This window comes from Alosa alosa, chromosome 9 (assembly GCF_017589495.1).
Source record: "Alosa alosa isolate M-15738 ecotype Scorff River chromosome 9, AALO_Geno_1.1, whole genome shotgun sequence".
Taxonomy (NCBI): domain Eukaryota; kingdom Metazoa; phylum Chordata; class Actinopteri; order Clupeiformes; family Clupeidae; genus Alosa; species Alosa alosa.
In genome coordinates this window covers 14,355,420-14,381,905 of record NC_063197.1, presented here as the reverse complement: position 1 = coordinate 14,381,905, position 26,486 = coordinate 14,355,420, and the positions used below count along the sequence as shown (strand labels likewise).

Sequence of the window (26,486 nt, the reverse complement as noted above, 5' to 3'; positions counted from 1 at the left end):
CACGGGTGGTGGGCCTACCATCACCTTTCATCAGGTATGTGGGTAATTATGGCTCATTTTTGACTTGAAGTGAGTATGCAGAGACAATAAATGCAATAAAGCTATGATAAAACTTTTATTACAACGCTTCAATTGATTTTATTCTTTTTTGAAGTATACAAGATTCAAAGCCGGACATTGAAAAAAGGTATATTTCTGTCATTAAAAATGGCACATTTATTGCTACATTACTGTTATATACACGACAGTTCTCAATACCTACTTTATATATATATTTATATATAAAACAAAATGATAACAAAAAAAGACCTAAACTGGAGGCACTCTGAAGACACAACAGCAGTATTGTTCATGTCCGTACTGCAGATGTAAGATGCCTGGTTCTGAAAGGTACTGTGATGGAGATGCAAGACCACTCATTCTCACTCCAGCCCAGGACCTTAGCATACTTACACTTAGTACATTTTATTATTCAACTTCTGTGAATATGATTCAGTCCATTTATAGGGACAAACTGCAATCACCCTCAACGAGTATCACCTCGTGATAGAAAATTAACAAATCTCGAAGTGAAATGCAAAACATTGCCTCGTACAATCGGATACTATCAACGCCACTCAAAGCTCTGACTTACAGAGATGCTGAAAATGTGGACAGTGTCAAAGCAGACGTCATAAGAATATTTCCAAAAAAAAAAGACAAAATTACATCTTTGCAGACTCAAAAGCCTATTCTACGGATTTAAAGGAGGAATTTTGCTGACAGTATAGTATAAAAGAGCTCCAGTTCAGGTGATTTTTTTAAAAAGAAAAAGAGGCCCCTTCTACCATCAAAGTTTTACATTCTGAGGTGCTTCACAGAACAAAGAGCTAAAGACTGAAACCTCAGGTTTTGCAACCCAGTAGTGTCAAGAGGCATAGAAATGACAAAGTAGAAAAAGAAGAAAAACAAAGTGGGGATAAAGAAAAGTGGGGGTTAACAAAATAAACCAAACCTGACAGATTTCCCCCACAGCATTGACATAGGTAAAAGATCATACCAAACTTAAAAAAAGACATTTACACATGTTAAATGTTTCATTAGATACATTGAAAAATGTAAATTATTCCATTTCATATTTCCCCCAAAAGAATGTCATGGGGAAAAAAAAAAAAAAAAAAAACATTGGGATGTACCTCTTATGACAGCAACACATACAATGTTATGCTGTTAAAATAGAGAGGGAAAATGTTTTACGCACTGAAAGAAAATTTTAAGTTTAGGCACTGGTAAGTCTTCACTCTCCAAATACGACCAGTTTCGTCTTGAGAATGAAAAGGCCACTCTTAATATTGAAAGATTTCCCCTCTTTCCCTCCCTTCCCACTTCAAAAATGGTGATGTGATATGTTTTGTTTGCAACACAAAGACTATAGCGCAAGTCTGTGGCATTCCATATAAGGAGCATAACAATTGCCACAGATAACACTGTTGTACCACCTAATTTCCACAGAAATTTCCCACCGACTTTAACTGTACAGGAATACCAAAGTTCCCCATCGGTGTCATCTCCTAGGAATGCTGCAGACAAAACTACAACAACCTTGAAATAAATAAAAAACAAAACAAAAAAAAGAAAATAAGGGCAATCTATATTTGAATGGTACATTCAAAACCAGTTGCATAATTGTATGAGCAAGGCAAAGTCCAGAGGGCAGGCATTGCCTTTTAGTAGCTACACCACCCGTCCATAAGAACACTTTGATCTCCAATGGATTTAGTTGCAGACAGTGGCATTGCTTTTGTCTCAACATTTCCCACACCAAGAGAAATTGAAATGTGATGTGTCGAATTTTGCAGTTTAGTTCTTTGCATGGCTCTTCAGCTCCCTTGGACAGTTGTGACCATCCCCTTGAAATGGGAACAACCCTGTTTCTGTGGTTGAGCCAGTGTGCTTGCTTAAACTACATCTTTCCCTCTCTCCCTCATTAGAAAAAAAGATGACTGACTGACTGATTTGATTTGCAGCCTTTTGGGTATGTCATTTAATTTTCTTTGTGATACACTCTTCTTCCTTGCCTCTATGATATATTCTTCATTTTCAAACTAATATTGTCATTTATGTAAAAATCTACAATGTATAGTCTAACAAAAATATACTTTCTTATATATTCATATAGGCCTATATATTCAATCTTGCTTCCTGAATGTTGAGCCAACATCCATAGCGTTATGAATGCATTGTGTGGAATTAAACCCAGAAAAAAAAACACCACAATTGCAATGCAGCCTCCTCCTCTAATGTTAAGCCTAAAGACCTTCCAATTCATTCAGGATTTGCAACTACGCAAAAGCAAGGGTCATGGTGAAATGTCCTGCACCTGTCCCCACCTCCTGAAGTTTATGAAATTTATGTCAACAGAAATATAGGGCCTGCTGAATGCAGTACTCAAAGAGCAATGCTGAGAATTCAGCTTTTGCACTGGGACCTAACCTCAATCACTAGCCAAGCAGCTATACAAACCAACCATATCGGGCAGGAATTGACACGACTCATACACAGACATACAGTCATATGGGTGAGAGAATAAGAGGGAGAAAGAGAGAGAGCGAGAGAGAGAGAGAGAGAAAGGGTAAGACAACTGAGAGGCAACTTCTCCACCAGGTGGCAGCCAGCGAGAAGGCAAAGAAATAACAGCTCAGTCGACCAGATGAGAGTTGATCCAATGCCAAACACAGAGCTTTGTGATATGATCATCTAAGTCAAGGGCCCGATCATCCAAGTCGACGGCAAGGGTGAGTATACGGGATGAGGTGACTGAAACCATGCTTGTGCTGGGAAAACCCTGCACTGCTATTTCACACTTAACACTGTGCCCTTGACTTCAGGTTAATGGGATCTTAACCCAAATGAAGCAATGAAGTCTGTTGCACTCGTTATTTTCTTTTTCACTGTGGATGGACACTTCAATCTTCTGCTTTGACAGCTTACAAGCAAGCTAGCCAGTTTACCCTCATCTCTGCGCTGGGTAACCCTCGCACGACCCCTATGACACGTCGCTTGCGGCCGTTTCCGAGACGATCATAGCCTCCAGCACTGCTGAGGTCCCTCTCGTGTCATATGCGTTTGGTTACACAACACAAGTAAGACTGTACCTTCAGGTTGGGAATGACGCACTACATAAACTTGCTCATCACACGAGCAATTGCTAAACAAAATTTGTTCCACACATGAAAGCAATTTGCTTCAATGTCTCATATATATATAAAACATAAGTAGGCACAAATCCTTGATTAAATTTTGACTTTTTTTTGTTAGGTGTCTCATTCAGAGTACCTCTCGGCAGTGAAAATATTGCCTTTTGTGGAAAAAGGACAACTACTCCAGTGCTCCATCCTAATGTGGAAGCCAAAAAACACATGAGCATACAAAATAAAGAGCATACAAAATGAAGAAAAGAAACGAGTATACAAGAGAAATGTTCTTCACATTTGCGCTGGTAGTGATGGTCAGGAGTGTGGCAAATAGGCTGTGTCAGTTTTGGCAGTAGGTGTGTGTGTGTAGACGAAACGGGTCTGTGTGTATGTGTACGTGCACCTTGTAAATTTCATGGGCAATGCACATTTACCCCAGTTTTTCTATACACACACGTACACATGCACACACACATACACACACACGTGTGCACGCACGCACACACACACACACACACACACACGATGATGGGGCCGATGGAAGAGTAGGGAAAGGCCACGTCTTCTGAGAGCCATGGAAATTCCATCAGATCTGTTGAGTGAAGACAGAAAACAATTACTGCTGCTGCTAACCCCACATAAAAAGAGCACTTACAAAATTAAAGCAAAGTGCATCAAACAAAACCAATATGTCTCTGTCTTTGACCGTGACAAAACATTGTAAAACTCCCAGTCTGAAGTTATCCTAAGATTTCTTACACATCCTATAAATGCTGTGGCGGTGGACAGGGATGGCGCCCGTGGATTGGACTGGACTCACCTGAGTTTTCTACATGTGGCTGACTGGGTTGTGTCCTTCTCCGCCCAGGCCAGGGTGCGCTCCCGAGAGCTGCATGGGAGACTCCCCTACCACACCGGACACCTTCTCTTCCTCCCTGCGCTTCAGGCACGCGGCTTTAGGGTTCAGGTTGCGCTCTGGGGATAGAAAGACGGGATGATTTGATTATGATTAGGGATTATCATCATGTCAGAGCTGACAATGAGAGCTTATTTCCTTGGTCCAGACGTGCAGAGTACATCTGAGACAAACATGAAGGGGGGGGGGTAGCTTTTGTTGCCTACACATGTTGCTTATATTTATCCAAAGCAACTCTCAGAGCAGGCTGGACATACAATGTCAGTCCCTGTACAATCAGATTGTTACAATGCCAAGTACCAACGTCTAACAGTGAGGTCATGACTTTAGATGTATGTATGTGCCAAATGACACATCACCATGATCAAAGATATAGGCATGAAGTACTACTCGACCGTGACTTAAAATATACATCCATTTTGAGTTCCATGCAGGCACTACTTAAGCCAAAATATTGGCAAAATTCAAGGATTTATAAACACCAGAGAGATTGAACATTTCCCTTTTGGTGAACAAACATGCCTTTTGTAGAAGCTAGCCTTTAAAAGTATATATTTTAGGGGGGTTTTTTGCCTTTAAAATAGAATAGTTGACTGACAGGGAGCAAGAGGGAGAGAGAATTTAGTCTGAGATCTGGAGACGCGAGCTGGTCGGAACTGAACTCAGGTCCCCAAGGGTACTTGGACCTGCTTGTAATACATAGGGATGACGCCACTTACACCCCACAGCTTCCCCCAAAGATAGACTAACTATTTCTATTTGAATAAACAGATAGGTCTTCTGTAGAAGCTAGCTTTATGGCACTAGAGTCACTACCTCGGACTTGTTGCTCCAGGTTGAGGATGACGTTGACGGCCTGGTGGAGTATGAGCAGTTTGGTCTGAGGTTTGTCGTTGTTGAGGTGCAGCTGGCACATGCGGCCCAGCTCCTTGAAGGCCTCGTTGATGTCGCGCACACGCAGACGCTCGCGCGCGTTGTTGGCCACCCGCCGCTCCTTCTCGCGCTCCATCTTCAACTCGGGCGGAAGGTCCTCGTCATCTTCCTCATCGTCTTTGTCTTGGCTGTAAAGGGAGCAAAGAAGACACTTGCGTGTGAACAAGTGAAACGTTGAATCTTCCGAGTGTATAATGGTTGGCTTAAATCTTTGGTGATAAGGAATCTTGATAAACAAAATAGTCAGTCATGCACAAAATGACATTTTCTGTGAGATGTTTAGATGTGAGTGTGTGTTGCATTGAAATGGCAGCATTTTCCAAATGCATCCACCTTGCGTTTAAGCAAAAGAGTTCCATTGCAAAACCACAATAAATGCAAGAGAGAGATCCTGACACAAGCTTGCTTCTGGTAGATATTTATCTTAGACCATGTTTTTTTCTTTTTCATTAAAATTTCCATATTTGGAGCTTAGTTCATTTTGAACCTTTTTTTTTTTTTCTCAAAGTGAGGAGCTTTTTTTTACTTAAACTACGTTCTTATGATCAGTGACTATGTGCTCAGTGTTCAAGGGTGGTATTTTCTAGTTTGAATTCAAGGTCTCCCCAGGTAAATGTAAGGTCAGACAAATGACATGTGTACAATGGGCTTTCCTGGGAGGGAAGGGGGAGCGGTTAGGACATGAGCACATTCTCACGCAGGTGGGGTAACTTACTCGTCTCCCGCGTCTGACAAAACACCTGAGAGCATCTGGAGGGTAAACGCCTCCCTTCTGAAAATAATATCACAGTTGGGGAGGAGGATGAGAGCTGGGAGGACAGGACGCCTGGGAACTTGCCAAGATTGGTAATGGCTGGCCACTGACAAAACTCCACTTGATAACACGCTAACTCAGACACATTATAGGACACACAATAGTAATTTAGCTAACCGAATCTACACCTAGAAGTACTTAACAACTCTACTTCATCAATTGCTTGGATGCATTCCGAAATCCAGTTTTAGTAGCATTTAGCAGACATTTTCCCTCATTCTCCCATCAAAAATCAAGCTTACCAGAAACATGTGCACCCTTTGGGCAAATTCTAGTATATAATGTCAAAATGCAAATGACTGTACCGTGATCGATTGCGGGAAGCTTTGCTGTCCTTCTTCTCATCCTCAGACTTGTCTGCTATGGATGAGTTCTCGTCGTCTTCCTTGTCCTCTCGCTTGATGTCCGAGCTGCTGGAGGAGTGGGTGGAGCGGGCTCCGCTTCCTGGCAGATCTGAGAGAGAGAGAGACAGAGACAGAGACAGAGAGAGAGAGAGAGGAAAAATAGAAAGATAGCGTGGACACATAGAAAAGACAGAAAGAGTGGACACATAGAAAAGACAGAAAGAGTTCGACACAAAACTTAATATATAAAAACAATACATAGTTATATACATAGTTGCATAATTCTGGCTGCTATAGGAGGCCAATGTAAATAAAAATGTAAAATCTGCACTTTTCTATTTTACTCCCATGATCCAACTCTACCTGTACATCTCCCCTCACCCACTGCAGTCCTCTAATGAGCATCTGCTATTACAGGCCTTACATAAACACTAAGAGGTCACAGTCAAGACTCTTTTTTTCTGAGATTCTTCATTGGTGGAAATATTTACCTAATGCTCCTCATTCTAGTGATGGCTTCAAAAAGACTTTTAACCAATTCATTTTTCCATACAGTCACAATTTGTATACATTTATTGTTATTATTCTATTCACATTACACATCAGTAATCAGTTCTCTGAACTGTGCAGTCACAACCTGTCTCCTCCGCTACATATTTGAGGCTTTCTTGCGCCCTTAGCCGGTCCTACTACATGTCCCTCTCCGTCTCTCCCGGCAAAATAGACCCCTATACAAGAAACTTGGGTGTAATGATTGATGACCAGCAGACTTCTGACCACGTTCCCCCTGTTGCCCGGTAATGTCGCCTCACACTATTCAATGTAAGAAAAAAATCAGGCTGTGGCAAATCCAACACACCACCCAGCTCTTAGTACAGACCATGGTTCTCTTGCCCTAGCGAGAACTCTGGAATAACCAACCCTTCCAAGAGTACCTCCTCTCCTAACATTTCTTAACAACCCAACCAAACACGCCTACTTTGCACTTCCCGTCTCTCCTCCTCCTTCTTTCACAACTATCTCCTTCAATTCTATTTAGTCCATTTATAATATTAGTTTTTTTGTAGTTCTATTAACTATAAATTGTTAATTAGTAATCTATAAACCTCTTGCAGATCTGTGGACCACTGGCAGAGAGAGAGATGGAGGAGAGATAGAGGACAGTAGGAGAGACAGAGACAGAGACAGAGACACTCACTGGTAAAGCCCTCTGGTTGTCCTCCAGGCTGTGTGGTCCCGGGGGCATGGTGGCCGTGCAGTAGGGGGTTGCTGGGAGGCAGGCCTGTGGGCTCTTCATGGTGCCCTCCAGACTGACAGGGAAGAAGGCCAGAGACGTGTTACCACACAAAGCAGCGAAAGCAGCACACTGTGCAGCTCTTTAAAGTGCCATACCTGTATGTTAGTATTAAGGTGTACAGACAGTAGTGACAAAACACACAAATAGCCACATGCTATTAAAACATCCTCTTTGTGCAATGAGTTTTTGTACTGCTAGGTCAAAATAAACAAAACTTTACAAATTCACATAACAAGTCAACAACGGTCTATGAAGTGTAGTAGAGTACAGTAGGGCCCTACTCCTGCTCTGTTTACATCTACTTTGTCTTTTTCTCAGTCCCTCCAGGATCTTGTGAAGATTTGTTGTCATTCATGCTGCCAAAAGAGATGGAATTTGTTACGCGACTCCTCAGAAATCGCATTTAAATTTCCTGTGGGATCACAAAGTTGTGATCACACAAGGGTCTTGAGTGGATTAGACATGGTTGTTGTTGCCAAAATGTACGAAATTGCAGCTGGACTTCCTAATCTCCATTCATTTGTCATCACTCATTGCAAGATTCTGAGGGGTCTGCCCTCTTTGTTCATGTAAACTCTACTCTCTTCTGCAGACTGTGCGGTAGCTGCTTCCCAGTGCCAGTGGATGGGGCAGAAGTGGACCTCCGGGGCTCACCATGGCAGGGTGCCGGTTGCCGAGTCCCAGGCCGGCGCCGGAGAAGGCCTGCGCGAGTCCCCCCAGAGCTCCGTTCTGCAGCGCGCTGACAGCACTGACCAGGCTGTGCAAGTCTGAGTGACCCCCCGTGTGACCTGGGCCACCTGGGCCCTGGCCTACTGCATGGCTGCGGAGCACATGGATGGCCTCGTCAAGACGGTCCTCCATTTTGTTCTGCTGCAGAGGAGATAGAGAGATAGAAAGAGAGATAGAGAGATAGATAGAGAGGGGGGCATGTCAGTTGTGATTTTTTTTCTCCCTTTTTTGAACACGTTTTGAAAGACGTGGAATGAATGGTCATGAGGGAACAGCAAGAGGGTTGGCGCATTTTAGAAAGAAGAGGAAATGAAAGTGCATGCTGAAAGAGTACCAGGGCGTGCAGTCCTCCTTCATAGTTTGGCGACAAGGCGGTCTGACCACTGGGTCTTGGCCACTGTGATGCACCTGCATGAGAGAGAAAAATAACGTGTGAAATATGCAGGGCCGTTCAAAGTCAAAGTTTTTTACAGCTTACACAGCCCTGAGCATGTTATACCTCATCCTGAACAGTAGGTGGTGCTCTAACGCCTTCTTGTGCAGAGCCGTATATTATACGGCTCTGTTCTTGTGGATTTCTCAAGACTCATAACAACTCTGCTTCCACATGAAGCAGCACCATCTTTCCAGCACTTCATCATTTGCAAATTCACCACTGATAATCTACCACATCTTGTGGCATGTCTGCAACCATACAACAGCAGTTAGTTGCTAAAGACCCCGTCTCTCAGGCCTAGGAAGGGGGCTGTACCTGCGATGCCTTGTGGGGAGCCGACAGGAGTGGAAGGCGTTGAAGGGAAGTTGTTGCTGTTGTGGTCTGATGGGTAAATCTGCAGTGTGCAACAAAAGTGAAATTGAACAGGAGGACAAGTTGAACAAAAATATTAACAAGAACACGTGAATAGTGCAAAAGGCCATTGTGTTGTCTTTTTTTACTCACTGAGGCGAGAGCTTTCCCAATCTCATCCCCTGAGCTGTTTGTTGTGGTGCTTCGATTGGCTGTGGTGGGATACACAACAAACTATTATCAGCTCAATCCTTTTACACACACACACAGGTGACCGAATTAAGACAAACATTGAGGTCGAACATGTGTTTCAGAGCAGAAACACAGCAATTGTTATGCTAGCGACAGTAAGGGGCGTCTCGTACCCATGATGTTGTCGGCGGCGCCGTTGTTGGAGGCCGTGTGGTTGAAGCCTCCGGAGCTGGAGTGGAAGCTGGAGGGCAGGCTGCCGTTGACGTCAGTGCCATGGAGAGGGTAGTTCTGCGGGGACAGGGGCAGGGGCTGCCGCTTCTGCAGGACGAGAACGAGGAAGAGGAGGAGGACGAGGACGAGGAGTAGCAGAAAGGGAGAAAGGATGAGGGGGAACGAGAGCAAGAGAGAAGACACACACACACACACACACACACACACACACACAGGTTAGACCTCTTCACGTCAGCAACCTGATTCAGATTACACAACCTGTGCGTCACATCTCCACTCAAACCTATAATTAGCGCAGCTGTATGACTGTATGGTAACCAACACCCCACCGAGTGGGCAGAGGCATGATTGAGGGGGAGAAGGAAAAAAAAGAGTGACAGGGGGAGGGGGGTCGGGGCGTGGGGTGGAGGGGATTTGCCTCACGTTCCATACTCACCATTCTGTCCTGGGGGTTGATGACCGAGAAGGAGCCTGACTGGCTGATGTGTGAGGAGTTGCCCAGCATGGCCGAGTAGCCCGGCTGGCCAAGGGCTCCGGAAGAGGACCACAGGTCAGGGGAGGGGTGAAGGCCCTCTGTCAACAGAGAAAACGGACGGACACACACACACACACACACACACACACGAGAGTAAGTCATTTCCTCAAGCATAGACAGGGTAGTGCTAGGATTTGAATTACATATGACCAGAAATAAAAACATAAATAAAGGAATGCATACCAACCTTGCATGTAGAAGGAGCCAGGGTATACTGCTCCATCTCGACTGTACTCCTCTCCTGATGTAGAGGCATATACCTGATAGGAATAGCATAACAAACGCTATTACATGGTGACCTCTAAAACAGTCAATCTGTGTTGATCGGTCTTATTACGGACTCTATTAGAATTGAGTCAGTCCTAATATGCTTTATAAGCAGCTAAATGTAAGCTGTGTGAGAGAGGGGAGATCTGAAGCTATATTGGGAAGTGGACACCATATTTCTGCCTCCTGTTCACGCCAGTGGGTAGGGTGGGTAGGGGTCTGTGCCACCACCGCCCCCACCAGTCCTGCTTTTCAGTGGCACACCATAATCCATCCATGCAAAAGGGAGAAGAGAGAGAAAAAAAACGTGCGGTGGCCGTGCCATGCTGGGAAACGCGCCACCGAAATCTCAGCACGCAGCGAGCGCTTCCTCTCCCCTCGCCCAGGTGCCAAGGGAGAGCGGCGCCACACCGCTACCCAACAGGGCTGCCGCCTCCGGCCCAGAGCTGCCGCGGACCTGGCCCAGTCCCGCCAGGCTACCTGCTGCTCTGAGCACCAGCTCCTAACACCCCTACTGAAGCTGCCTCTGCCAAGGCACTGACCACTGTCCAGCCTCCTCCTGGAAGAGGCTGCTTTTTTTCCAGCTTGTCCCCCTGCCCCCACCCCCTTTTCCCCTCCATCTCTCATTTCTGTACAACTCACAAAGAGGGGAGCCTGAAGCTCATCAAGAAACTATTTCAGCACGCAGAAGGGTCCCGGGGTCGATTCCAGGTCGTCTGCTTCATTCAGCACGAGGCTCGGCGATTAACAGCTAAAATGAACCATTTCACTCAATGGCTAGCTATTAGGAGAGCATAATAAATAAATGCTTTATAAAAATGGGGCTGAATGCGGGGGCCTTTCAGCCTGTGCCGAGAGAGCTGAAAAAGCTGGTCGGGGGACGAGGAGAAGGCATGTGAAGACCCAAGCTTCCTGACATGAGAGCCCATCACTCACCATTTTGGCATGTCTATGGGAGTGTGTGTGTGTGTGTGTGTGTGTGTTGGTTTGGGGAGGGAAGTTGGGGGGGGGGGCAACTACAGCAGCAGCAGAGAATGCAAATCCAGCAAACTGCGTTTTTTTTCTGTAATTTGATTTAACAGGGAGAAGTGGAAAGGGAATGGAGAGATGCACTTCTAATTACAGAGCCATCTGCCTGTTCCTGGACCAGGTCCAACTCCACAGGCAGCTGGGCAGAAGAGAGTGAAGCGGAGGGGTGGAGGGGCTGGGAGGCGAGGAGAGAGGAGAGGAGAGAGGAGAGGAGAGAGGAGAGAAGGGGTGGGAGGCGAGGAGAGAGGAGAGGAGAGGAGAGAAGAGAGGAGAGAAGGGGGTGGGAGGCGAGGCGAGAGGAGAGGAGAGAGGAGAGGAGGGGGTGGGAGGCGAGGCGAGAGGAGAGAGGAGAGGAGAGGAGAGGAGGGGGTGGGAAGCAAGGAGAGAGGAGAGGAGAGGAGGGGGTGGGAGATGTTCTCTGTAAAGGAAGGGAAAGGAGGAGGAGGAAGAAAAAAAAATAAACTGGCTGATGATTCTGTGGGAGATGAAGAACTAGAAAAGGATGAGGATACAAAACTGTGAAGGGGAGAAGGGAAAAAAAGATTCTTTATTATGCTTCTTAAATGGAGATGGATCTGACTCGAGAAGAGTGGGAGGACCATTGTTTTTTGTAGGAGGCGTACAAAAAGCTCCAACAATAGTCGACCTTCCACAGAGTAGTTCAATCTTCACAACTAATTCTGCTGAAAAGCTGCAGTTGGAAAAAAAAAAAAAAAAAAAAAAAAAAAAAAAAAAAAAAAAGTGGAAAAAAATGGAAACTGCTTGAAACTAGCAATTTTCTAGAGAGGAAGAGGGATCTTTGGGAAATTACCCCAAAATAGGGATGAACTTTATTCAGAGGATGAAAAGGAGACACCAATCAAGTCATACATCCACCATGAGAAGAAGCATAATACAGGATAAGCTTTGGAAATCTACTACACTGAGCAGGAGAGCGGTCGGTCCATCCAGGGGGGTGGGGTAGGTTGGCAGAGAGAGAAGTAACATGGTGCGGGGGGGTGGGGAGAAGAGCGGTGGACAGAGACAGAGAGAGAGACAGAGAGAGAGAGAGAGAGAGAGAGAGAGAGAGAGAGAGAGAGAGAGAGAGAGAGAGAGAGAGAGAGACTGTTTGCTGGAGGATGTCGCCATGCAGATCCGGCTGAGGAAGAGCAGGAGCGGGGGTGGGAAGGGGCGGAGGACCAGGGCCAGTCATTAATCTGAGCTTAGGGACAGGCTAAGAGGCCTCAGGAACACCAACTCACAAGTGGGTCACCTCAGTGGGGTTGGGGGGCATCATGTGGTAAGACGAGGGTAGTGGTGTGTGTGTGTGTGTGTGTGTGTGTGGGGTGACTAAGACCACGTCTCCAGACATAAATGCCTGATCCACAGCTGACACCAAACAATTCCCCCACCCAATTTCCCATCTACCACAACATCAACACAAACTACCTTTACTTCCCTCTCTCTAGAGATCCACCAGCCTGTGTAATTGCACTGCTAGAATAGCTCAGAGAAATATGGACAATATGGACCGTGTTTACATGACTTTCTTACGACAATTTTATGACCCTCCCTGAATAAGACCTTTTCAGCAATTGCTAATTGGAAGACATAAACCTGGGGGTCTATAATTGCCTGGCAGATGCCATTCTGTGTAGAGTGATTCATGAACTTAGTACTACATTTCACAAAAAAAACCCTGAAAAACAAAAGAACATACACACTTGCATACGGTTCAACCTACAGCTGTCAAGGCTTGCGGCATGTTTGCAGTGGGCCCCTTGTCACCCAACTAGTGGAGCTGAACGCGGTGAGCAATGAGCATGCTAGCTGCCAGTGCACTGGAGACAGGAGCAGAGAGGATGGGAGGATACTTACCGAGGAAGGCAAGCCTGGGGGTTTCCGCATCTTCTTGGGCTGGGAGTCTGTTTGGGAATGGGGAAATGGAGGAGGGGGGGGGGTTACAAAAGACGTTTACTGAAAGAATCCTCATTTGCATCATCAGCGGCATCCTGGCGTTAAGTTTACACATCGCTCGGAGTCAAACGCAAAAACGCATCCCTCGAAATTAACAAAACCATTTACACAATGTTACGAGTCCGACTAAACAATAAAGGGTTGCGCGGGGGCATGGAGCTGGGGTGGGCCATCACAAACGTCTGTTAAAAAGAAAGCTCAAATGGCCCAGGTTATATGTTTGGTGAGGGTAAGGAAGTGACAGCTAATTAGCCTATAGCCTATATATTAAAAACAAATCAGTAAAGCCAATGTGAAGCTTGAAAAGCACATAGTATTCTGCACTAGAACAATGATCAGGGTTCCCACTCCAAGTGAAATGTAATATTCCATGACTTTCCCTAACAAAAAAAATTATTTCCATGACCTGCTATATAATAAAGGGTACAATATACTGTACTGACCAAAGATTTCAGAACAGTCGCGTAGTATTCAGGAATCTTTTACTTTTTTGAGATTTATAAATGGGCATTGAATAAACAATGTTGGACTAAACACAAGCAAGCAGTAAAGCTAATAACCAGATATACACCAATGAAATATATTTGCATTTTGGCAAGTAAATGTTAAACTGCTACAACAAAATTCCCTGATATTCCATGACTTTGCCCCCAGGCCTTCTATGTCTGGAATAGACTTTCCAAAATGTCATGATATTCCAGAAATTCCATGACCCGTGGGAACCCTGATTGAGAAAACACTCCACACAACTTTCCTCTGGCTGTCGATACAGCTAACCTAACGTGTTGAGGAACTTCTATGGCAAGGGTTCAAATCTCTATAGGATATGGTCAAATGTAAACATATAGGCCAGTGACTTCAAATCTAGGCTTTGTGTAAATATGCAACATATAGACCCTCAATCTGTTCCTTGAGGGTTTCAAGTTGAAACGTTCAAAACCGATGCAGATACTTCGAAATAAAAATTAATTAGCTTAATGTTCTACAAAATGTTGACTTTAAAACAGTATTTTTTATTATTTTTGCTTGTCCCCAAGTTACCATTAGCGCAATGTTGTTTTCTGTGCCACCGAGTGCCTTGAGAAACACACGTTTGTTTATGCTGTTGAAAGGGTCTATACATTAAGAGCGAGACACAGCAGCACATGTGTATCGTACCCATGCTCCCATCTGAGGGCCGCCTGCGGAGGTTGTTGGGATATGACTGGTAGAACTGGGAGCCCGACTTGAGGCCGGAGGGGGACATGGCGTCCGGACTTGGCATGGCTATGTCACTGGGAAGGAACCCTGGCTGCACAAAAACAAGCACAAGAACGAAACACAATAGAACATTGAGCGTTGGAGAAATGCAAGCATCCAATTAAAAACACAAGACACTTGCTACCAAAATCACATGAAAGGGTTTTCAACCAATTTTAAGTAGTATTAGGCATTTTGAAACATTCTACAGAGGGCCAACAGTACTCTTACCTCTAAATGCAAATGTTCATAATGATGAACTACTACTGTAAGTGTAGAGCAAATCTTATGGTCTTACCTGTCCCCCAAATGAGCTGTATGGTACTCTTTCATTCTTTCCTGTTAAATAAAGAGATAAAGGGTTAGAAAAGGGTTCACTGGCAAACTGAGGTTAACTGAAGTACACACAATATGTACTGAAACACTACAGGTGATGAAACAATTACATGGCTAAGTTGCATTTTCGTGTGTGTGAGAATAGGCCTGAAAGTGAAAACCAGGCAGGCGTGGAAGCAAGAGCGGGTCTATGGGAGTGGGGTTATAGGAGTGTGAAGCTCCCCACCTCCAGGCTCTCGGCTCAGCTGCTGAGAAGCTGTCGGCCAGGCCCAACCCAGGGGAGGCTCTCTGCTTCAATGCCCTTAACATGCCCTACGTCCCACACAGACATAAATGCTCACCCCCCACACACACACCCATAGTGACACAGATAGCTTCCCTTTCCTTTACACACACAAACCATCTCATTTCTTTGCACACTTACACACACACACACACACACAACCTTTCTTTCATTCATGCGCACACACACACACAGGCGCATGCACAGTTGCCTCTGCTCGATGCATGCTTCCACTAGTAAGTATTTCCAGTGCTGTCTGTCCATGGAGCTGCTGAATTCCAGCATCTCCCAGGGCAGAGAGAGAGATTCTCATGACGAGCTGCCTGTGACCTCATAGGCATGTGATTCCCCCACACACAGCCCGATAAACCCACCGGCAATCCCTGAGCTGAGGAAGGGGGAGGAGAGCCCGTCATGCTCGCTGTAGTGGGAACCATCTCCATAGCCCTGAGAGATGGAGAGAGAGAGAGAAAGAGAGAGAGAGAGCAAATGAGAGAGGATGGCAAGAAAGCAAGAGGAGAAGTGAGACAGAGAGAAGTGAGAAGAAGTAGTGAGCTCTGTGCACTAAAAATACAACTCCCATGATACTCATTTCTGAGAACAAAACCTACACAGCACACATATGAAAGGACACTTCAGTTTGCTTGCCCACAAAGACAGGGCTAATACACAAATACATCTCTATGGTAAAGAGGAAGGACTGTAGGGCTCTAATTTGCTGTGCCAAGTGACATTCACAGAACTATTAGCTTCTCAAAGCTATCAGGCATCTTACTATGATGGGACTTCGGAGCTTGGATTCTGCGACTAACATCTTGTCTTGTTTTAAGACATTAGCTTATACTCTATTGAGGTAGGAGGACTGGACAAAGTGTAGTCTTCCTTGATGAGGTTATGGATGAAAAGTGAGAAGAGCTTCTGGCTCTCCAGGTCACTCACCCGTCCCTGACTGAAGGAGGGGCTCTGCTCTCCTGGACCCCAGGAACCAGAATTGCTGCGCTCATCTATACCTGAAACACACAACACAAAAACACACACAATATGAGGAAAAAACCTCTCTGACAGTACTAGCCATCATTTCTGGAACCAGTCAGGAAAATTCCATAATCCACACACAGCCATGCTTTGCTCGCTCAGTCACACACACAGTCATTATTATGTATCTGAGGCTGGGGGTTTGAAACCAATACACAAGTCATTTTGCAAGGCACCGACGTCCCAAGCCTATCAGAGGACACTGGATCGGTCCGGCATCCCGAGAAAGTGCAAATCAAGTGGAGATTCAGCGCTGGCTCCGATTAAACGCCATCCATCCACTTAGCCCCTGTTGCCTACATGAGACAAATGCTGTGCAGTTCCTGCCAAATCGCATTCATGTCAATCAACTTGCCAAAACATGTTCCATCTTTTCATTATTTATTTATTTATTTATTTATGTCCGTCTCCCCCACCCCACCAAAGATCATGGCAGAGAATGTGAGCGTTTTTAAGACTGGTGGAGCAGAAACTCCTAATAACCCATTCCCTTCTCTCCTGTCTTACGCGTTAATGCTACCAAAGCTCTCCAGAGACACACAGCTTAATTGCATCCTGATTTGCATAATTGTGCATATTAATGTGGACGGTCTATGAATATTCATAAACTCCTTTAGTTTTTTTGGAGGGGGGGAGGGGGTCTAATTAAAAATGTGTGAGGGGACAAGGCGGAGGAGAGAGAGAGGAGGGGGGTAGTTGGTTGGTTCGTTCATTCGTTCGTTGTGGTCTCCAGAATGTGAGGCGGCTGAGAAGTGTGTGTGTGTGTGTGTGAGAGAATGAGAGAGAGTGAGTGATGACGCTAGTCGAGCAGAGCAGGCAGGCGACATGCGCCCTGACAGCGGTGATCTATAGAGCCTCCTCCAGCAACACGGCGAGATGCGAGGGGGGGTGGGGGGTGGTAGAGGAAGCTCTCGGCTTTACTGAGTTATTGTCAGAGAAATGAGAGGCCACATCTCTGCAAGAGCAAACACACACACACACACACTTTGACTATGACAAATACGGCAGGGCTCAGCTCAGGGCATCAGACTATCTGACTGGCTTCGGCCATTCAATATGATCCTTGCTTAAATTCTAGATGCTCGTTCCGATACGTTAATCCCGCTATTGGGCCACGGTCGTCTCAGCATTTGAAACCGGAGACAGGGGCAGATAAAAGGAAAAAGGATGCGCCGGGCTCTTTGAGGAGGCCCTTCATCAAAAGGCATTTAAGTCACGTATAAAGTCGCACCGCCTGTCGGGGACCGTCATTCTGTGTCGCTCTGTCAAGAAACCAGGACGGCTACGACGCAGCACAGGCAAAACAAGAAAATCTGTCAATGGGGATTTTACTCTGCTGTGTTTGACTGCTCACCTAGAGCTTATCGGTAGAAGAGAGTGGGTTAAATTACTGTAAGAACAGGGTAGTGCTGCTTCGCTGAAAAGACTTATGGTGTATGACTGAGAACAACACGTGTTGTTTAGGGTGACAGGCTTGTAATTAAGCTTTGGTCGCACTAATGCATCAATCCTTGCTTTCAGGTCAACAAAACTCCCCGAGACCCTGTGTTAGTGCATGCATTATTAATTGGTAATATGTGCTTTCATGTTTAAGAAGGGGAAAAATACAACTAGCAATCTGCAGCCAGCCATGAACTATTCACAGCCACTGATTACAATTAATTTATATAGGCTAACAGATTAAAAAGATCATGGGAGTTAAAATCAGGATGGTCTATTTATCTGCACCTTTAAACATAACTGTGGCCATATCAGCATGTATAGAAAATATGGCTGCAACAATTAATTAACTACTGTCAAATGACTTGCCAACAACAATGGGTTTGTGTCATTTTTAAATGAAAATACCTCCAGATTCTCTGATTTTATCGATTAATTGAGGAAATAATCTACTATGAAAATAATCATTAGCTGCACCCCAACAAAAGTCAAGGCACATTCTTAAAAAGACAGAAATATTTCTCCAAAAAGCTGCAGTCATTCCTGTCATACATGACAAACTGAAAAAAAAAAAAAAAGCCACAGCTCTGAACTCTGATGCTCAAGCTGGAGCGCTTATTATTAAAAACAAGACAAAGGATGCCAGGTCATCCAGAAGGTGTTGAGTCTCTTTAGAGAGTATGTGTCTGGGAGTGTGACTGTGTGACTGTATGTGTGTGTGAGTGTGTGAGTGTGTGAGGGGGAGCGAGAGGTGTGATGGTGGGGAAATGGGCCTATCCTCAGCGGGTGACAGGAACGGCAGCTGCGGAGGTGAGCGAGGGGACGCCTGGCAAAGCAATCACGGTGTGAGAGCTCCCGCGCAGCTCCCAGCTCCACAAACCCAAACTCCAGCTCCCGCCGCTGCCCTCAGCCCCTAATGCTCTCGCTCCCAGCCCCAGAGCGGAGTGAGGCAGTGGGGGCGGAGGGTGGATCTGGGGGGTGGTCGAGGTAGGGAGGGTTGAAGCAACGCTAAACACAATTAGCACCCCTCTGAGTACTTTTGTCTGGGACAGATGCAGACTGGAAGGCCGCTGTAGTACAGGCCAGTGAATCTCGGGGGCCAGGCCTAGTTCCCGCACTGTTACACCTCCTAATGGATGGGCTGTGACATCACCGGCAGAGGCCAGATTTTTGCTTGCCCCCGCCTTCCCTCCATGTCTGACATCACTTTTCTTTCCTGTGACCCACTTTGCTTTAAACTTCTCCGATATAACTAGTTCTTTCTCTCTTTTTGAACATTACAGGGCAAGAAATACATGTTATGTACTTCCCCTCAGAGTTCCATGTCTTTCCCCTTTCAAGAGGAAATCCACATCATCCAAATTTAGGCCAAACCAATATTCATCAATATAAATCCTATACGGACTAACACTTAACCTAACAACAAATAATCTGCAACAAGTCCAACATCCAAGAAGCCAGTTTCATTTCATTTCACGAGACACGTCGAGATATTCTGGGCCTGCCCTTGCTGTGGGGTCTCAGCTGAGCCTTCGCCAGCTGAGGCTGGGTAGCTGACGCTCGTGCTCAGTGTCTTCCCACACGGCGGCCTGGACGCATGCTGGGCCTGCGAGTGGCGGCTGAGAGGACAAGGGCATCGGGGGGCCATTGTTTCAGGGGCGAGCCGTTTCCTGCTGGTCAGTAGGGGGAGAGGGGGCTCTGTTGTGTAGGGGGAGGAGTGTTTCACACTCCAAGTGGAGGGGGCTCCCTTTTTAAGTTCATAAGCCTTTGTGTGTTGTTTGTGTGTGTGTGTGTGTGTGTGTGTGTGTGTGTGTGTGTGTGTCAGTGCTCCCCAAATGCAAGCCCTGAATGGTATTCCAGGGAGCATGCCAAGAAATTAGGGTGTAAATTTCACACCTTCAAATAATACAGGTCAACAACAATGGGATTAAGAGAGCGCAAAATGAAATCTTTCCAGGAGGTGGTAAGCAATTGTGCTTCTAATTGAATTGCTCCTTCTACTAACAGTGACTTGTGCCGGCCTTCAAACTCATTCACAAATGCGAAAGGGGAGACCATGATTACGCGGACCTGTCCTCACGCTCCTAACAAAACAGACAATAAAATCCCAGTGTACCCTTCCGAGATCATTTCTTCTAGGGACCATGTCAACAACAGTTCCTAAAAACAGCAATGCATGAGACAAGGCTATCCTATTGGCTTGGTCAGACCGAGTCATTTTAAAATCAGTACACAGCAAGCAAACAGGCTTCCAATCACGTGAGATATGCAACTTGTGTTCCGCTTTAGTTTGTTGAGTACAATGACGATATAACTCCACGTTCATTCAGTACTCAGAGTGGACATCCCACTGGGGGCAAGGCTAGTCTGTTCAGCTCACGCCCACTCATATTTCATTCCAGGTCTTGTCCACGTACCCTGTGTTCATAGACCAAATTCCAGGGCTGTGGACGGAGAGGTGTTGTCAGCTGCACAAAATGTTCAAAGGAAGCGAAACGGCCTCGAGCCTCAACTTTGCTGTGCCATTTTGGATGCATAAAAAGAGGAGAGAGACGAAGAAGAAGGAGGGAGGAGAGAGAGCAGGGAAGGAAAAAAAGAAGAAAAAAAAAATATTCGAGAGACATGCAACAGCCTGCCCCGTCCTTCTCTGACTGCAAAGCAGCCAGATCAAAGTAACCAGCGCTGGGGCTGGGCTGCCCACAAGTCCCTGGGCTAGGAAGTAAAGCCCTCACGAGAGCGGCGGTATTCCCACTCCCCATTTGGACACAACCGTGAAGGACATGGGACTTCTCATTCCCACAGCTACAACTTGTTAACACCAAAGGTGCATTCAGCTCAAAAGCACCTTTTTTTTTTTTACAATCCCACTGGTGCAGATCAGAACAAATGAAGCAGGTGACCAGAATGATGCAACGGTCACTCTTAAGGTCGTTTTTTTTAAGGGAGTAGGTCTGCGGACTTACCTGAGCCACTAAACTGACTGCTGGCGAGTGTAATTGGTCTGTTCTTTCCATTGGCCACCGGGGGTGCGAACATCTACGGGAGAGAAAGACAGGGTGGGGCGGTTAGCAGGGGTCATCGCACCAGCTTTTTTATTTGTGGTTTCTCGTGTTACAGGGAGCAGTAATGATGAACTATGGTGGTGGTGACACCAGACGACTACGTTGATGATCACTGTCCTGCTACCTATGAAGCAGTGAGAAATTGGAGGCTCTTTACACGAGTTTGCGAATGTTCACAACATATCACCTCTTGGAGCTCTGGGAGAAGTGTTTATGCGCCTTGTCAGTGAAGACTGTCAAAAAAAGCTTGCATAATATAGTATCTGCCACAACAGTTAGACAGAGTGAAACAAGTGTCTCATTTGGAGGCAAATTACTATGTTCATTTAAGATAATTCTTTTATACATTTCTCCTTCAAATGCTAATTATGTTTGAGATTTCACACATTAAGTTTCAATTATATTCATTACACTGGCACACATTGTGAAAGAATTGATGTTTTCCATTAATCTCTTATGTTCTGGAAAACAGCACTATGGAAGGCAACTAGAAAAAAACCCCTACAAACTCCATTAGTACAGATAGTCATCCCAAATTGGTTCAAACATTTTTGTTCATTCTCTGAGAGGAACATGAAGAATAAACGTTTTAACAATCTGTCGCCTCCTTAAGCACACAGACAGACATGTAGGACGGCATGAAAATTTGTCCAAGCCTGATTTAAAAACCCACATGGAGGCTTGTTCTCCTCAGTACACTGAACGACCTAGTGAGAATACACGGGGGTTTTGCCCTCTTGGGGGCAACGGACATGTCCTGTTCTCCCCACCGCTTTTGATTAGTCAAAAAAAAGGAGAGAGAGAGAGAGAGAAAGATTCCCTTTGCATGCCATTTGAATGCTGATCATGTGCTTTGAATACTTCTCTGTCAAGCAAAGCTTCAAGGTGCTCTGGTCACCATGTTCCATAAGGCATAAATAATTACAGGAGCGAAAGGAGAGACGCGGACAGATTGAATACCAGCAAGTTGTAATTAGTTGTGAGATTGTAATTCATTTTGGTTGGCAAGCCTGATTACAAGTATTTTCATAATTAGGATTCATAGCCTTGCCATCACCGAAGATGGCAATTTTCCATAACAATCAATTAGGCCAGAGCAGGCCACTCAGTGAAAACAGAGATTATCGCTCTATCTGTGCAGCAGCCTCCTTTTTTCCCACTGCAAGCCACGATGCCAGAGATACCCAGCCACCGTGCCCAACATAGTTGCGGGAGAGAGCGGCGTTCCCACATTGAGGAGGGTGGAGGGCGGGACCAGGGATGGATCAGCTGAGAGAAGCTGCCCCCTTCCCTCAGTGCCCAGTCTCTCTCTCCACATGCACAACTGCCAACCCAGCCAAATTTGTGATGTGATGCGGTGCCATTCGGGGAACAATGCAGGATGACCTGTACCTTTTGGGCAAAAGACGGTCATTGTTTTGAAGACATGGACTCGCAGCCTAGAATTTGCTACAGACAAGGTCGGTTGAACTTGTGGGAAGTGTTTGGGGGGTATTCCCAATGGATTTGCTCAAAAGCTTGCGCAAGCAAAACTTGTCAATGGCACTGTGCAAGGGGTGGTGGAGTGGGGTTTGGGGGGAGCTGACTGATTTTTTTTTTTTTCTCACCTCTCTCCTCCTCTCTTTTTTTGGCAAAGATCATTATGGACGGTTCAGAGCCCTCACTTTTCTCTTCTCCCAAAGCTGGCCTTCCCTCCCTCCCTCACCCCCTCCCTCCCTCCCTCCCTCCTTCCTAACCCACCCACCCACCTCCCGACAGCACTCGAGCCCTGGTCCTACACCCTTCCCCCACTCTCTCTTACCGCACTGAAATCCAGGAGGTCGTTGAGTTCCTTGTCTGTTTCCACTGCAGCCATTCTCTGCTGCTGCTCGTTCATGCCCCTCTGTGCTTAAAAAACCCTACGAGAGAGAGATTCACATATGGGGTAAACTGACTACACGGAACGAAGCAGAGCAGAGGCCCAAGGCCAAAGCTCTGGAACAACAAACATTGGTAGATAGGCCTTTCTTCTTACCAAGGGAGGGGGATTTGTTTCTCTTTTTTTCCCTCTCCTAGTCTGCAGTGCCTCAACAAAGACTGGTGAAAACTGTGCAACAGTCAACCATGTGATCATGTCACAAAGAACAACTGCACTGACTGACTTAAGTAACATTCTACACTAAAGACAAGTGTATTGCGGCTTCAGCAAGTGATGGCTAACCAATGCTCAGTAGTTCTTAAAGTTCTATGAGCTCAGATGTCACCCACTGCTACTCTTCAGGCCATGTCAAACAAAGAGTGTGCTGGAACTTGGCCCTCATGGTCACAAAAGCACACCAACTGGTAAAGAAAAAAGATCCTTGATGCTTCATGCTACAAATTATATGTCCTGTAAGTCAAAACAACAAAAACATATCACTGTAAAACCACAAAATGGAGATAACATATTTAGGCATAGGTATTCTTATCCGAATCCTTGTAAATGCACAGTCATCTCCAGCATGCCATATGTGATGCTTGCTGAGGTATACATACCTCCATGCGAGCCAAACCAGCATGGTAATGTCAACAGTAGCAGATATGTTAGCTTTACTGTTAAGCATACAAATTCTGATGTGTGCTGTATTACCACACATATGCATCAGTAATACAACATTTTAAAGCAATGACAGGTGAATATGTATTTATCACCGTTTCTGTAGCATCCAGTGGTCAAGAAATGACAATACCTCTGATCTATACTAGCCAATATCATACAGATTTGTATCTGAACAGACAGAAATGACTGAGGGACCAAGCGGCAACACAATCACATTTGTTCAATAACAAGGATTTTTACAAGGACTCAATAAAACACATGGCATCTTGCCAGCCGCACACCATAATACAATTTAATTAGACTGGCATGTGCCACGAAACACAAGGTATGAGTTTTTTTTTAAAGCCCTGCTCATTACTGGTGAGGATACCACAAAGAAAATACCAGATGTCAACAGGTGGTTTAGCATTTTCCACAATTCCAAAGCTTGAATAAACTCACAATAGGTTGAGTTTGAACTAAATAAAAGCATGATTAAATCATATTCATAGCTATCTTAATTAATGAGGAGGCACTTTCTCTGGTTCTCGAGATGCCAACGGCAATCCAGGGGTCAGATCCTTTCCGGATATCACAGATGAGCTCTTTAGCTATGCCTATACCAATTGCGAAGGTTTTCAGACTGAATAAGAATCCACTTCGTAATTCAACAATAACAAAACCCCACAAGGTGCGCCATTCTAACGATTAAGACCAACTGAATGACAATAGACGGTAATCTACGGTTATCAAAAGTGAAGTGTGGTCAATGTTTAGGATCGCTGAACATGTCTGAATTAGGCTAATACACGAGGCCTAGTAGGATACCAATCTGTCAAAAGGATATCATTTTGTCAATGGTCTGCGTACAGGCCACGACTACACTATAATGACAAATGTCTTGGACCAATAGATTAGTTGGTAGGCTAATATTTATACAGAGGCATATCATACAGGCTAACGAAAATGATTGACACTAAGCGTAAGCTGTCCAGTTAAGGTCGTTGTGATGGAGATTTTATTCAATTCAAGGAATGTGTTCGCTTATTTGTAGTAGCCTAGTGTTAACGCAGACCTTTTCTTAAAATAACACCGACCGACCTTTATCTGCCAAATAAACACATCAAATAAACATCTATGAATCATGCAACACAGAAGTGTGGACAAATAATAAAGTACAAGGAACGGTCAACCCATTTCATTAGAAGAACAAGCGCAACTGTTGCTCCTCGTCAACGGGATGTAGGCTGCCATATAGCTGTAACATGAAATGTTTTGACCTGAGCGTAATTACGACATTAAAACCCTGATTATTTTTTAACTCCATCAGCCTAATTGTAGGCTACAACTGTGTACAAATGTCCCTACACACTATTGCCATTACATATTTGGCAAGGGCCGGACCTGCTTTCGCGAGTGGATTGATGTTAAACATTTAATTCATATTGTAGGAGTCATTCAATTATCTACACTTATAATTTCAGCCAATATGTCAGAAGTCTACAAAAGACATTTCCAGTATCCTAAATGCTAGCATCTAAATCATGCATATCTTAACATAGCAACTGACAAATTTCCAAATCAACACATTTTGAAGGTTAGCACCTGTGTAACTGTAAAGTGAAGCTGTGCGCCTAGAACAAATTGTATCTTATATTATATATTATGTGGCATTGGTTGGGTACTAACTGAACCGGTGTTGACTTCAACACTTTTCAAGGTATTAAACACAACCTCGTAAAAATATCCAACTTTCACTCCAGAGACTGCAATTGAGGAAAGAGGAGGAGATTGTGGGGGTTGGGGGCCATAAGGAATTTCCTGCCAAATACGCAACAAAGTCAGTATTTTGGTTGTACTACTTAACGTTATGCTAATGTAAAATAGAGCTATCCGCCACTTGCTCTAGCATATGACTACTTCGACATTCATCAAAACTTAGGCTGCGACTTTACGGCGCATTTGTAAAAATGTAGGCTAACGTTTAACTGTGACCGAATTCATAATCCAAAAGATACGAATGCAGTGCGTTGGATGTTTTAAAACTCACACCCAAAAGCTGTACAAAATTCCAACATTCGTTTCAAATGTCGACTCTAAAAAAAGTACAACTCCAACATTTCATTTCCAATCCATATCTTAACAGCGAACAAAGGAGTGGTTTCCCTCATGGTAGGCTTGGCGCAGAGACCACCTCAACAACACCACTAGGCTGGACTCACCACCTTCTCTGCCACCATACAAAAACTTCACATCCCCCACTCTCATAGGCACGCATCCCCAAACTTGAGTTATTGAGGCAGAATAAGTGAAACCTTCAACAATAGCCCACATACTTAACTTTATCATTACCATATAACGTGATAAAATATTTATTAACTATCATTTGACAGCAACAGGATAGTTTTACCTTTCTTTTTCAAACGTCTGACATCCAACAGAGAAAAAGAAAAGCTGAATCTCGCAGGGAAAACACATAAAACTTGGGGAGAATTTCAACCTCTGCGTCCGAAAAGCATTGGGAAGCGCTGCAAGAAGTCTTCTATTGCTCCACGACCTTGCTTCGATAGGCAATCCGCGTGATAAAACAATGTAGCCCGTTCGACTATAAACAGTCTCCAGTTGCCAGACTCACGACTTCCTTTTTGTTGTTACAATTGTAGCGATTTCATTCTTCTAGTAGACATCTTAACCACCTCCATCCACATTGTTGGTAGCAACAACGTATCCTTCCGCATGGAAAGAGGGGCCTCAAAGCCAGCGGTGTCTAATTTCAAACGCCCAAATGCTGAGAATAGCAAGACCACGACGAGCTAAAATTTAACATTCAATATTTCGCTGTTCTTAAATACTAGCTAATCATATCAGTATTCTCGACGTTAGCTAAGAGGGATTATTAAAATCTAAACAAATAAAGGGAACTATACCTTTTAGCGGATGTTTAAATTAGAGAAGAGAGCTTTGATAATGCCGGAGCAGCACGAGATGGAGAGATAAACTATGGGGGTCTGGCCAATCGAAAAGCTATACATCTGATGGGCACTTGAACTAGCCAGTAGTTGATCGAACATAGGGACGGCCCCCGCCTTGACGCTTGCTTCGGCAGAGCGGCCAGTGAGGCTGGCTGAGGGGGCTTGAATACAGCTTGTGACATCATTTTAATACTTTGGTTAACGTTTCCCCTTTCAGCGAGAATCTAAACAGAATTCCCCAAGTCCAAGCATTAAAAGCATGGTTAACGCATGTCAGTCCGCGTAGCGCACGTTTCACTTTTTGTTTGCCTCTACAGTCGAATCCTTGAAATATTTCGTGGCTTTCACAATCGCTAATT

The 26,486-nt window shown here is 44.9% G+C and overlaps 1 protein-coding gene across 8 annotated transcripts; it reads right to left on the bottom strand.

Annotated features, from left to right (window-relative positions):
• Positions 1-102: 102 nt before the first annotated feature.
• Positions 103-26,094, bottom strand: tcf3b (transcription factor 3b). 8 transcript variants are annotated; one of them, XM_048251548.1, is made up of 21 exons: positions 25,566-26,094; positions 22,400-22,496; positions 20,500-20,572; positions 16,001-16,071; positions 15,436-15,508; positions 14,741-14,781; positions 14,362-14,494; positions 13,105-13,151; positions 10,139-10,211; positions 9,853-9,989; positions 9,359-9,503; positions 9,147-9,205; positions 8,958-9,036; positions 8,541-8,614; positions 8,132-8,344; positions 7,379-7,490; positions 6,142-6,289; positions 5,738-5,794; positions 4,903-5,150; positions 3,994-4,148; positions 103-3,765 (listed from the first exon to the last, which is right to left on the bottom strand). In XM_048251548.1, exons 2-20 carry the CDS (start codon positions 22,472-22,474, stop codon positions 4,003-4,005), a joined length of 2,004 nt encoding a protein of 667 aa, XP_048107505.1. In that variant the 5' UTR covers positions 22,475-22,496; positions 25,566-26,094; the 3' UTR covers positions 103-3,765; positions 3,994-4,002. The 8 variants fall into 8 exon arrangements, with proteins under 8 accessions (XP_048107505.1, XP_048107502.1, XP_048107504.1 ...); XM_048251545.1 differs by having other exon boundaries at positions 8,132-8,347; positions 25,566-26,093; XM_048251547.1 differs by having other exon boundaries at positions 4,906-5,150; positions 8,132-8,347; positions 25,566-26,091.
• Positions 26,095-26,486: the final 392 nt, after the last annotated feature.

Coding starts and splice junctions, on each gene's coding strand:
- tcf3b (XM_048251545.1), bottom strand. CDS start 22,474: ATGAACGAGCAGCAGCAGAGAATGGCTGCAGTGGAAACAGACAAGGAA. Junction 6,290..7,378: donor ACAACCAGAGGGCTTTACCA/GTGAGTGTCTCT, acceptor TCTCTCTCTCAG/ATCTGCCAGGAAGCGGAGCC. Junction 4,149..4,902: donor GGAGCAACAAGTCCGAGGTA/GTGACTCTAGTG, acceptor TTCTATCCCCAG/AGCGCAACCTGAACCCTAAA.